The sequence below is a fragment of the Drosophila novamexicana genome, unplaced genomic scaffold, assembly GCF_003285875.2.
Source record: "Drosophila novamexicana strain 15010-1031.04,08,12 unplaced genomic scaffold, DnovRS2.1 tig00000986-arrow-arrow-pilon, whole genome shotgun sequence".
Classification (NCBI taxonomy): Eukaryota; Metazoa; Arthropoda; class Insecta; order Diptera; family Drosophilidae; genus Drosophila; species Drosophila novamexicana.
In genome coordinates this window covers 1,059,962-1,073,242 of record NW_020824835.1, presented here as the reverse complement: position 1 = coordinate 1,073,242, position 13,281 = coordinate 1,059,962, and the positions used below count along the sequence as shown (strand labels likewise).

General features: G+C 41.6%; 1 protein-coding gene across 1 annotated transcript; it reads right to left on the bottom strand.

Annotated features, from left to right (window-relative positions):
- Window positions 1-6,262: 6,262 nt before the first annotated feature.
- LOC115765606 (segmentation protein fushi tarazu) lies at window positions 6,263-7,772 on the bottom strand. Its single transcript, XM_030709257.1, has 2 exons — window positions 6,926-7,772; window positions 6,263-6,804 (listed from the first exon to the last, which is right to left on the bottom strand). Exons 1-2 carry the CDS (start codon window positions 7,770-7,772, stop codon window positions 6,263-6,265), a joined length of 1,389 nt encoding a protein of 462 aa, XP_030565117.1.
- Between the last annotated feature and the right edge of the window lie 5,509 nt (window positions 7,773-13,281).

Below are 13,281 nucleotides of genomic sequence, written 5' to 3'. Positions count from 1 at the left end.
GGCTCAAAATTTTGTAGCACCAAGCAAAACGCATATTGCACGCGGCTGTTGAAATTCTAAAAACAAAAACCCAACCTAATATGCAAAACTATGGAATAAATAGTTGCCAGGAGAACCGATTGTATGAAGTAGTTAGATATACTTAATTGAATGGTATATCAGACTTCAAGACCAGTCAATCTTAAATGAATTGGACTTGCTCAGGGTATACAACAGCCCATATACCAAAACGTTCTATCAAATGGGGCAACAGCCGGATGGGTGGTTAGAGGTACAGATAGATAGAATAGGATCAGATATGGGGTTTATGTACAGTCCAGTTTTGCAAACTAAAAACCAACAAATATAATTTTAATTGTAATTTGTATAACGTATAGTGACTAAAAAGTGAGATTGATATATTCGATAGACTAGCTGTTTGTGTGTTCAATAATCCACTTACCATATTATTTATCTCCAGCTCTTAGACTACATGAGATCAATGGGTAGATTGTTTTAGATTGTCTCTTAGTGCTGATAATGACTATATACATAAATGTATGTGAATACTTTATGAGATTGGATATGTGTAGTGGGAAAATACAGCCTCATATAATTTTTGTTGATAACATTTAAGACTCGACAAGAAATCTATTAACGAATGTTACCAAGCGCAAATATTATATAAATTATAAAAAATAAGTAAATATTACTAAGAAAATAAAATGTAACACAAAATATTCTAAAATATAAATTCCTCTAATATTAATATTTGAAATTATTAACTGTTAATTTTTGTCAAACTGTACTTTGACAAAGCTATTCATTAATGTTAAGTTTCTCAAGCATCGTCGTTTTGTATCGCATTTATTAATATTAATTTGTTTTTGTAAAAAATATGTTTTAAGGCTAATCTTTGAAAAAAACATCTTTAATCTTAACGACCTGTTTTGGTAAATTATTTATTAATAATTTTGAAAAGTAGTTGGAATTAAGAATAGAGATTATTGCAACGCAAACAAGAAGATGACCAAATGATGTTGCCGACTTTTATTGCAATGTCTATGAAAGGATAGCAAAGAAGTATATAAAAAAGAAAACAGAAAACGAGTCCAGAAACCATTTCGAGCACAATCGGCTTAATCATAAATTAAGAATAAATTTGTGGCCAACACAGTCGCCCGCTCCACAGTCCTCAGATAAATTAGTCAAAGCGACACGCCATAAAGCATTTGTTGAACCCATAAATCCCCACGGACGGTGGCGGTTGTCGTTGTCGTTGTTAGCCACCGTCCCGCCGCCGCCCGGCCGTGGCCCGATCCGCGCATTAACATATTAATGTTTTGGCTAGTTGGTGGATCGGCTCGGTAGTTGGCGGCTTTGGGGTACTGATCTAGCCGCCAACGCGTTGGCCACTCGTTGAACCTTTGAATCGCTGAATCGCCGAACCGCTTACTCGTAGATCGGAGGCTTTTGGCGCTGATTTCATCTGGCACTGGGGGATGAGCCGGGTATTCTGTGGAACAACGCATCGCGACGGGGCTTGTAAATCGAAATTTATGCATGCCAATGGAGCATTTAAAGCGACATTTGTCCGCTTTGGCCATAACTCATGTGTAGCTCGAGCAGTCAGCGCCATCGCCTGTGTGCCTGAACAGCTCACACGCTCTGCGCTTTGCCCTGATGGCGATCGGCCACATTTGCCGGGCCATTAGAGCTGGCCGAGAGCTGGCGCACTGGTGTTGCCAACCATTCGAAAAACTGTTGATTTGGGTCACAATTAATTGGCTCTCGAGCGCCATAAATATAGCGTCGAACGTGGTAATCACAACAAAGGGCACAGCCGCAGCTGTGACCTCCCCACGGGCACACGCTTAATTCAAGCGGGTGTGCGGATAATTATCATATCGCCTCGGTGTTTGGCTTAAGGAAACCTGTTGCTGTAGCAAATGTTGACATAGACTGTGGGAATGTAAAATTCATTTCGCATGTACAAGAGCTCAGGAACTAAGCATAACTGTTCAGGAACTGTATTTTTGGTCTATTGAAATATAGAATACAGTGAAACATTACCATTAGATACACCTATTGGGGGACAAATCATTTTCTTTAACAACCATTGTCCCTTTAACGAGCAGACACCCCTCTTGAGCAGACAAAAATGCGTTTAAAAGCTTAAAATCTGAAATTTTAATAAAACTATATTATTCAACCGACGGACGCTGTCCGACCAAGATAGTTTTCACTATTCTCGATAGTTCGAGCTCAGGCTCGAGCCCCAGGCTAGACTCGTTTGTACTTAATAACAACAATATTATATTTATTTTCTCGTTTTAATACCCTTGTAGAGGCTATTATACAATTGTCATGCAATTTGTTACGTTTAGAAGAAGACATCTTCGACCCTACAAGAACTTCGATAGCATCATCCATCCGTCTGTTTGTAATGAAACTTTTCTTAGGTCCTTCTTTGCATTCAGTTGCGGGCATTACATATGTCGGAGCCGTCTGGTCACTATATCATATAGCTGTCATAGCAACGATCGCTAAGCAAGTAATGTCTTGTAAGGCAACTTATTCAATTTTCCAAGATATTTTCATTTAGCTCACCATTTATGACTGTTCTCGCATATCTGCACAAGGGAAATATATTCGGCGTGCCGAAGATAACCTTACTTTCTCATTATTTATGTAAATAGGAAAACGACTTTATACTATTAATACTATTTTTATTCCACAATTTTTACAAGAGCAGCTAACTTTCATGATATATTATATAAATGTATTTCCTTCTTTCGTCACAAATTTATACAACAATTTTACACAATTTTAAGCTTCAGCACTTTTTAAGCTCCTAAGATGGATTAGCGGGCCCAATCCTCGAAAGCCCAATGAAGGTTAGCTTTGCCTACAAGTAACTTCTAATCTCCTTAACTTAACTTAATTCTAAGGTAAATCATAAAATTTAATGAAAACATACGATTAGGTAGTTTAGTAAACAGACACAGATTTGGGACCATTAACATTGACTTTATAACAGGCCAATTTATCGTCATGGCGAACGTTAATTTAAGCCATGCCACATCCGAGATCAGAGAGTTCTGCTGTTTGTGTTTATCTTAAACATAAGGATAATGTAATTTAATCCCTTCCAGCTAAGAGGTCAGCACCTCTTCTACTCCGTACGTCAGTCATTTGCGAATCTGTCTGCGGATTGGCTGCAAGCGTACGGTGGATGCGGATTAAGGATACGGCAGCGGCGCAGAAGGGATAATTCGCCAACCGACAATGCTGCGACAAAGGTGTTTTGTTTTTATGACTTTGTAACTCCTTCGCCCAGTAGACGGTCGTCCTAAGGCGGCTGCGCTTGCTCGTGCTTGCGAAAGGATAATTTTACGATCGTTATTCGCGCAGAGGCAGGTACCGTGTCCGGCTAAGTGGACACAATAGAACGCCTATTCGCACTGCAAATCCGACGATGGCCAAAGGAGTGACCAGTTCTGCACAATTGTTTTGACAAAGGCGGGCTTTATTTTGACTATTTAAAGGATTACGCTAAAGGATTGACTTTGCAGCCTTGACTGCAGTCTCGTCTGCATCGTCAGACGCTAACGCCCACAATGAAGTTTTCCGCGAATCTTCAGATACTTGCCTAGGTCGCCTTGCCAATTCGTCCGACTGCGGGTTTTATGGTTCGCGAATGAGTTAAAAGCGACCTTTGGGTTTTCAATAAAACGAAAAGCAAATGAAACGGCTCTACTTCCCCGAAGGACGTCGAAGAGTTAACGTAACTCTTTCGCAACTTGCACGTAAACCTTTTACCACTCACCAAGAAGTTGTAAAAATCTGAACAATCCACAAAACTGACTCTTGGCAAATTTCTACAAAATTTTAAGACAATAGCTTCAGACTTAATGTTAGACAAGAATCTAGGAAATGTTTTTTTTGTTCATTTTAGACAGGAATTTAAATAAATATTTAATTTTTTTAGTAACTCGTAGAACTGTTTTGCAAAACATAAATGGAAATTAAGAAGATGCATAAACTATCCTAGGGAATTAGCTTAAGATTTGTTATGCTAAGGGAATTTAATATCTAATTATATTTCAAGTGCCTAAAGAGAGTATTATGATCACTACAGATTCTTAAAAAAGCCAAATTGATTTTAATTTATTTTAACTATTTTTGTTTCTTTTGAGGAATTAATTCCCAGTTTTAGAGAAATTTACCATTTCTTATCAACTTTAAAGGCAAAATCTCATCGACATAAGAGTGCCAAAAACTACAAATTCGAGTTCAAGTATGATAAATCAAAACACTTTTGCCAAAACTTATTAACATTAGCCTATTATAGTACCTATAGTCCAACTGTCATAGAAATGAAGTTGGTAGTTTGGGCATTTTTTATTTTATATTGTTTCATGAATTGATTTCTAAAATTAGTTGTTCTAACATTCTAAAAAACTAAAATTTCAATTCAAGTATAATCAACGTAAACTCACTAATCACAACCTTCAATAACACATCTAATAACACTTTTGCCAAGCTTTTGTACTTCGAATACTATGTTACATCAAATTATTCAGCTGCCAAGGAAATTATCTGCCTAAAGTTAATGCAATATGAGCAACATTTCTTCTCACTTCATATATATGAAATAAACGTTAATGTCGAACCGATAAAAACCTGGATTTGTAGTTCATATTGAATATTTTGCTTAGGCTCCTAACTCCTTTGTCAGCTGAGCCGATGTAAATGAGGAAAACGTTTTCGTTCAGTTTTTGGTAGATCGATTCTACATCTGAACGCTTGTGGAAAGTTATCCCTGGCTAACTTGCCAGCTACCCATAGTTGCTGCTATCCACTGTCCACTTTCATCTAATGAGTCGTATAAATGCCGCCCGGCAACTGCGACGGCACATGGTTCCTCGGTTGCGTTACCGATAACTGTCAAGGAGAGCAATGAAAAATGACCAGTCAATGTCTCACTTCAATAGATGAGCAAACAGCGAAAGGCGCTTCCTCTTGCTGGCGGTGGTGGTTGGCAGCCAATTCCTGACTGAAAAACACCCAAACCGACCAAAATGTGACATTTTTCCATTGCGAAAATAGTGCATTTTATAGAAAAGTCGTCAACGAAAGGGCGAGGGGAGCATCAAATTGCAGCTGCTCAAATTTAGAGTTGATATCAAAAACGTTTGTCTACTGGCTTAAGCGTGACAATTTTGGGTGGTTGTGGAGGGTTCTTAATGATCCAAAATTCCAAAAAAGAAATTTGTCTAACAATTAATGGAGCCAGCGACAAAAATCGGTGCTTAATCAAAATACCTAAAAATCGAGTGTATGCATACAATTTTTTCGAATTTTAAATTGTGTATTAACGAATTTTCGGAAATTGAGAAAATGAATATAACAGGTAATAATAATTTTAGGAACTTTCGAAAATATATTAGATATAAAGGACAGTGTAAGATTAAATATTAACAACTAACGTTTTTTTAATACATTTTATTTATTTTGAAATAATCTTTATTTATTTCCTATATAATTTGGATTTGAATCCTACACACTTTAGACACAAATGAAAATTAAATAAATCAACTATTATTTATTAAATCATAATTTATCTTTTCCTTTTGCTTCACAAATGGTATGAGATATAATTATATAAATGAAATATAATTAAATAATCTCCATATATTTTCTGAAGACAAATAATTAATTATTTATTTAATCTTAATTCATCTATTTGAGTATTTTGAATCAAAGAACTCGTAAGAAAAACGCGCAGTCTTTTTGATAAATTCGATCAAGTACAAGTACTTTGAATATATATTTTAATAAATATGACTAATGTAATCGATTTATATATATTAGCTGTACAATAGAAACAAAACTTTAATCAGTCTCCAAGTTGAGGATGTGTTGCATTATCGATGCCCGGCCACAGTCCCTGGGCTCGATGATAATCGAGCGCTCCAGGCAACAGACAACGGGTAACCCATGGCCAGCCACTGGGTTTTGAGGTATCAGAGGTTATCGAGGAGTTGCTTCGGCCTCGGTCTCGGTCTCGGTTTCGGCCTCGGCCTATGCACATGCGCACTCGTCCTATCCTTGTGTTCTGGGCACCGTAGGGAGTGCGCGGTGCAGCGACTGCGACTGCGCAGCATCTCGTTACACATTTGCGTGTCACCGGCAAATGGTCGAGAATTTGTGGCGCGTTTGTTCCGGTTGTGTGTGTGTGTCTCAGTGTGTGTGTTTCAGTGTGTGTGTGCGGGCTAACTTAGGGCAACGGCAGATGATACAGCGCCTGGTTGGAGGTGCTCAGCTCCTGCTGTTGCTGTTGTTGTTGGTAGCTGCACTGCTGCTGCGTCTGTTGATGATATTGCGGTGTGTACTGCGCGTCGTACTGTTGGCCAAAGTGCGGCGGTAGTGGCAGCGGCGGCGACTGCTGCGGGTAATCATAGCTCTGCTGTGTGGCGGGCAAGTAAGCGGGATAGGCGGCATAGGGCATGGCAGCAGCCTGTGGATGCGACTGTGGCTGTGGCTGTGGCGGCACAGTGGTAACATCCAGTGGCGGCAACAGCGAACCGTAGCCGGCGTTGGTGCAGTGCTCGGGTGAGGCTTCCAGAGTGCGATCCTTTTTGGATTTCATGCGTCGATTCTGGAACCAGATCTTGATCTGGCGCTCGCTCAGGTTGAGCGCATGTGCAATGTCCATGCGGCGGCGGCGTGTGATATATCGATTGAAGTGAAACTCCTTCTCCAGCTCCAGCGTCTGGTAGCGGGAGTAGGTTTGCCTAGTGCGTTTAGAGTCTTTACAATCTGCAAAAAGTCCGAGATAAAAAGCAGAAAGTAAGTACGAGAGTTGTAAATGAGGGAGAGTGTGTGACTGAGAGAGTGATTGAGAGAGAGAGAGAGAGGGTGGTGGGAGTGCGATGCCTACCTGATGCGAGAGTCTCCTCAATGTGCGACCAATTAAATTCGTTGTTGCCCGTGGCAGCTGTCACAATGCGATGATTGATTTCATTTGACTTCTCGGCCGGCGACTGGGGTGGCGTGCTGATGCCAATGCCATCGACCAGGGAGGCGGGCGTCGCGGGCGTGGTGGCAGCCGGCGGCGTTGCAACAAAGTCGCCATGCTTGGCCTGCTTGTGCGGCGAGTAGACGTCCAGATAGTCTACATCCTCGCTGGTGCTGCGCTGCGGCGACATGTGCGTCTGCTGTGTGGAGGGCGTGGGTACGGCATAGTCCTGCTCATAGCAGGGCGACAGCTCACCGGCGGAGATGCTCTTGCTGGGCTTCTTAACGGGCTCGATTGTCGTGTAGAAATAATCGGGCGTGTACTTCAGTTTCTTCACGGGATTGGTGAGCAGGGCGCGCAGTGTGCTGGGACGCTCCTCCACGGCGGCAATGATATCGGCAGCGGATTCCTCTGCCTTGCGCTTGCGGCTCTTAACAGGCGCGGGCGAGTTGGCTTTGGTTAAGGGCTCAGCGACTGCTGTCGGCTGGTAATGAGGCACTGCAGCGGGTTCGGGCTGTGGCAGGGCAGTCTGCTGGTAGTTGGCGTAGTAGCAGCTCTCGCTGTAGCTCTCCGGGCCGTACTGTGCGTAGCTGCCTGCCTGGTAGCTCGCCGGCTGCCAGCTAGCTGTGGCAGCCATGGAGTTGCTCTGGTAGTAGCTGCTGCTACCGCTGCTGGTGTTATTGTAGTATGTGGGTGGCAGGGCGTGATGATACATGTTGTACATGCTATCGGCATAGTAGCTGTGGCTGTGCGTATTGGTGGCTGCCATTGCGTTTGTGTCTTATGTCCTCTGAGCAGAATGAACGATGTGTGCGCGGCGCTGCTGCGTTTGCGAATGAGCTGCTCTGCTCTGATCCTGCCTTAATATAGCCAGAGTCGTGGAACTGCGGACTGCGGACGGCACACGCGCTCCTCGTCATAGCGCATAAATATCCCTGCGCATGACACTTTGACACATGCTGCGTGCACTACCCCTCCGACCAGGACCTAGCCAGATTTATTGCTGGCAGGGGTAGGGCAGCGCTTATCCGGCCGGGCAACGTTTTATCCGACCGAGTAGCGAATTCTCATGGCCGGCCTACCTGCTGCGCAGCTTATTACCTACCCATCGCGCCCATTATCATCGCGAGTTGCAGCAAGTTATCCGCGCTCTAGCGTTTCCCCTACGCGGACCGTGTCCTTGAGTTGCCTTGAGACGTGCGCAGGACGTCCCACGGGCGCATAATTAAGTCGAGCCTCGGGTAGGTGGGTGAGCGGGATGGGTGATGTTTTGCTGCTTTCCTCTAATTGCAATAATCATAAAGACATAAACAGAACTGTAAACTGTAAACGTTTGCTAAAACGGTTGGCACAAAAGGCTTTTCCTTGTGGCCCGTTTATTGTCGCCGCGCGGCAGCAGCAAATTCGTAAAAATTTCTCCGGCCTGTATCGTAGCTGCTGCCATTCGTTCTAGGAATCGTCAAGGTATTCGCTTCAGCGCGGATAGCATGGATTGATAGAAGCCTTAGAGTTGGAACTGGTTGCGTGTATCAAGGCAAGGGCGGGAAGGCTGCGAAAGGATAATATTGCGCGTGCTCCGTACCCATTTCCAATCCCATTCTGACAGCCCGTTGCCATCTTCAGTGATCCTTTGTTGCGTCGCGTGTTGCGCTTTTTGTTTGCTCGCGAGGGTTTCCTTGCGGCCTAGGCAAGTGTCCTCGAGGACTCTTGCGCATATTTGCATAGCTGACCCGTAAGCCGCTCAGCTAAATTGACTGGCCAAAAGGCGAGTTTACTCGACTTTGTTATCCGCTTAGCCAGCAACAGTGCAATCAGCACAGGCAGTGGCCGGAGCAGCTACAGCCACCCCCGACTCTGATCTAAGGCCCACCCTCCGCACCCTTATCAGCCGATATCTATAAATTGAATGGCATATGTGTGCAGTTTGTGCATGTGCGAATTGTGCGGCTACCCCCGGCCCCTGCCCATGTCCCTGCCCAAGCTACGCTCCGCTCCGCTCGCCTTCGACATTTGCTTTACCTCTCCTTTTGTTATTGTTGCTGCAGAGCGCACGTTCGGTGACAGCCGGGCCAAAATTTATGGCGTTTTTCAGTTTGACAGGCCGCTGCTCGGGCGAGCGCGACCCACGACCCACGACAACCCACTTTCTAGCGTACAGGACCCTGCTATAAACACTTTCGGCTCTATAGATAGGGCATCGATGTTTGCAACAAATACTCGAATAAATCGCGCGGTATTCATGTGTGTTGCGAAAGGACATTGGTAAAGAATATATCAGCCATGTTGATTTTCTTACATTTATCTTCAACTACATTTTTTAGATAGCGTTTCAGAAAGATGATTAAGAAATTTGATCTATATCTAATTAAACTTGACGTAATCTATATTTTGCTTCAGGCGGTATACTCAAATGTAGGTGTCGTGTGGAACAAATTTCTATTTCAAAGAAACTGTTGGTCAAAAACAAAGCTTTTTTTACCTTTTTAAGATAACTTGAATAGCGAACTAAGAAATTTACTATTATGCCATGGTAATAATAATAAAAGATCTGTTTTGAATCCCTGAGCTAGTCTTCTCATCTGAGGGAAGTAAATTAATAAAATATATTATTAAATTTTTTTGAAGATTTTTTTTTAAAAACAATGTAAAAGTAAGTAAGAGGTTCTAGACGGGAGCTCCCGATTAGGGAATACCCTGAACCCTCTTCTTCCAACATCAAATGCATATAATATTCTATTTTAAATATTTTAAAAGCTATATGTCAAGTTTGGTGACTCTAGCTCTAATTATTTACCAAAATTGCCCAAAAAACAGGATATCGATATTGATTTTTATCGATTGCTTGGAAACGGAGTAAGTTATCGATTATCGGAAACAAACTCGATCTGCGCGGAAACTAGGAGCATCTATATCTAATTTCAAGTCTCTAGATCTTAAAGGTTCTGAGATCCTTGCGTTCATACATACGGACGGACGGACGGACAGACGGACATGGCTAGATCGACTCGGCTATTAATACTGATCAAGAATATATATACCTAATGGGGTCGGAGATGCTTCCTTCTGCCTATTACATACATTTGGCTTTTGCACAAATACAAAATACCCTTATACCCATTTTTGATGGGTTCAGGGTATAAAAAGAGTGTGAATATGGTTTATATATTTGTAAAATATTTTTTAAAGCGTAATATAATTTTCAAATTTATCTCAGGAAATAATTCTGTGACAGTAAGATGACAGATTAATAACCGTTTTCTGATTTATAAATACTTCATCTCATCACCTATATAATTAATATAGTTTACATAAAAACCTAAATTTAAGCGCTCGCATCATCAAAATTTATTTAAAATTAACTGTGTGTAAAATATAAAAGATTTTGCATAGTTTAGTTTGCCCATCTGCCAGCTTTACATATGGGCTTAGTAAATCTCTTTGAGCAATTCGTCAGTTTGTCAAATGACTTGACCAAATCTTCGTTCGTTTCCCATATTTTATCGGATTTTCGTATCAGGTGCAGTTTAAATTTGTAGCCACCGCAGACACTCAACGTTTCGTTTCTGGGCGATTGACTTTTATCACACAACTGATTAGATAATCGCAATGAAATACTTGGAATAACGCAACGAAATGCTGCTAAATCCGATTGCGAGCCGAAGTCAACTTTTGGCAACAATAATTGAGTTGTAAGGCCCACATGCGAGTGTTTCAACCGCAACACACCCCGTAGCCAGGGGACGAGCGTTTCGCGCGTTTTTATTGCCGAATTAATAAATTACCTTGACAGTGGAATCGGGACCATCCCATTGTGTGTGTGTGTATGTACCCCATCCTGAACGCTGCCCGCTGCAGTCCAACGGCACATCCCCTTTCCTTGCACTTTCATGAGGGTTAGCTCAGTCGAGATGCGGCATATAATCTGGACATTGAATGTATATATACACGTAAAGGAAAGGTAAAACAGGCACGCGCCTGAAGTAGGCGAATGTGTTAATACCCAGCGATGAGCTGTTAATATCATCAGCTGCGCCAAGGGATATTTTAATAATTATCATATAATACTGCAGATAATGAAGATATATCTAGCTCTTAGGTGTACAATTCCGATAAAAAGTTCACACAAATTCTAGAAAAAAAAAACTTCAAAGGATTTCACATAATATTACAAATTGGAAATCTGTTTGCGCCCCTCTCTGTTGGAGCATTACATAAGTATCGCTTAAGATACTCCAAATCGTGCGATTGTTTGTTTGTTTATTTGTCTGGCTTCGTTTACTCGGCCGAGGGTCACATGCTGTGGCTTTGAAGTTGAATTTTGCTGCTTGGCCCTCCTCTGGGAGTCGTAGATAGTTCAGTGCTCATTACGCCGTCCCCAAATGCTAATTGTGCGGCAACAATAACAACAACAATAACAACTACAACAATCGACAACATCGCCACTCATTATCAGACCGAAACATGCGGCGTCAAGCTGCGTATAAAACGAAAATAGCTGAGAAAAATTATCAGCAGCAACAACAAAACAAACAACACGAAGAAAAAGCTATCTTCGTGCTACCGAAGCTGTAATACCCTTACAGACGTATCATTTAGAACTTAGGCCTGCATGGATTGTCTATGTAGTATTTCTTCATACAACTTTGTATTCAACAGATTGCTTCTATGGGAGCTTTATGATATTCTCATAATTAGTATACAGATGTAAAGTTGGGAATAGCACGATTTCTTATTGCAAAGTTTAATTAAGATTTCATCAACAACATACACTATAATAAAAAATGTTTTTTACAGACTGGAGTCCTAGGACTATATGATATAGATATCCAATTCGGCCGCATAGATACTGCCAACATCAAAAGGAAGGATCTGTGCAAAGTTTAACTTAATAAGTATTTTAAATATAACAAATTTATGTATAGACTGCTGCTACTCCGATGCTGTCTTTAAAGCGTTAGATAGTTTGTGATATTATGAAAATACCCTATGTAAGGGTATTAAAGTACATGCATATTGAGGTGTTGTACACTTTAGGAGTCAGATTTATATATAGTATAAGCGTCAGAGCGTCTAATCTGAGCACAGCGTGAGCTTTTCGCCGTATAACGAATCGAACCCCAATCGAAAAACTTGGACCAATCCCAACCCGTTGAAATGCCATCAATTTGATTGCCTCAATCGACGGCTAATTTGTAAAAAGAGAGGCAAAATTATTGTTTTCCTAAAATTTGTTTGATTTAGCAATTAAGATGCACACGTCTCGATTTGGGTTGTGAATATTCATTTATATCCAGGCCCAGGCGCTGCAGGTGTTGGCCAGCAACGCTCCCTGGCCAGATGAAGTAATTTTCAGCTTTGGCTACTCGTTTGCCTGGGCTGCTGCCACATTTGGCATGCCTCATTCGGCTTCAGGACAATTTCACTGGCCTTGATCCAAAGTCCTGTCAAGGTCACTCGCTTCGATGCTGAATGAGCGAATAGGAAAAGCCAGCGTGGGTGTGCTGGCCTTGGATAATCACGATCGGAGCACGGCACCAATCAAAGTCAAGGCAACTGCCAAGGACCTCTCGGCTGTTCTCCTTATTATGCTGTGTGTACAAACATTCTCTCAATGCGTCACGCGTCGCTTGCGTCCTTGGCTCATCGTTGCTGTCGTCGTCGTCGTCGTCGCCGGCTTCTGTTCTCTTTATTTGGCTGTCGTTAGGATATTTGCGCTCAATGTCATCCTGCCTGCAATGTCATCCTCCGTGTTGACATTTCCTTAGCGCATTAATTGCTTCTGTCACACTTATTCGCATTGTTTCGCTCTCATCGTAATGAGGTCCTCGTAAAGTAGCTGCAATGGAATGAATTATGCATTTACAGTGAGCTCTCGCTTTGTACTTTTTTATGACCCTAAATAAATTGTGTGACAATCAATCGACAGTGATAACACCTTCTGTGTGGTAATGGCAACATCTTGATATGCGCAAAAATTACAGATTTATAGTTTTAAATTACTTTATAATATTTATTACTTATTATTATTGGCGTACTCTTGTGAAGTGTACTTAAATACTGTCAGTGCAGATGTAATTCGATGGGTTTTTACCCTACTGCCTGCCTGGAATTATAAAAATGCTTATAGAAAGAGGACTTTTTCGACCTTCATGATTAGAATGAACTGTCCGTTGTCTCTCGAAGAAACTTTAAATAGAAAGAGTGTTATAATTTTGAAAAACTTTATTGTATGGAAAACTTTTTTCTTTTCTAGATAACATAACTATTGTCGCCATTAA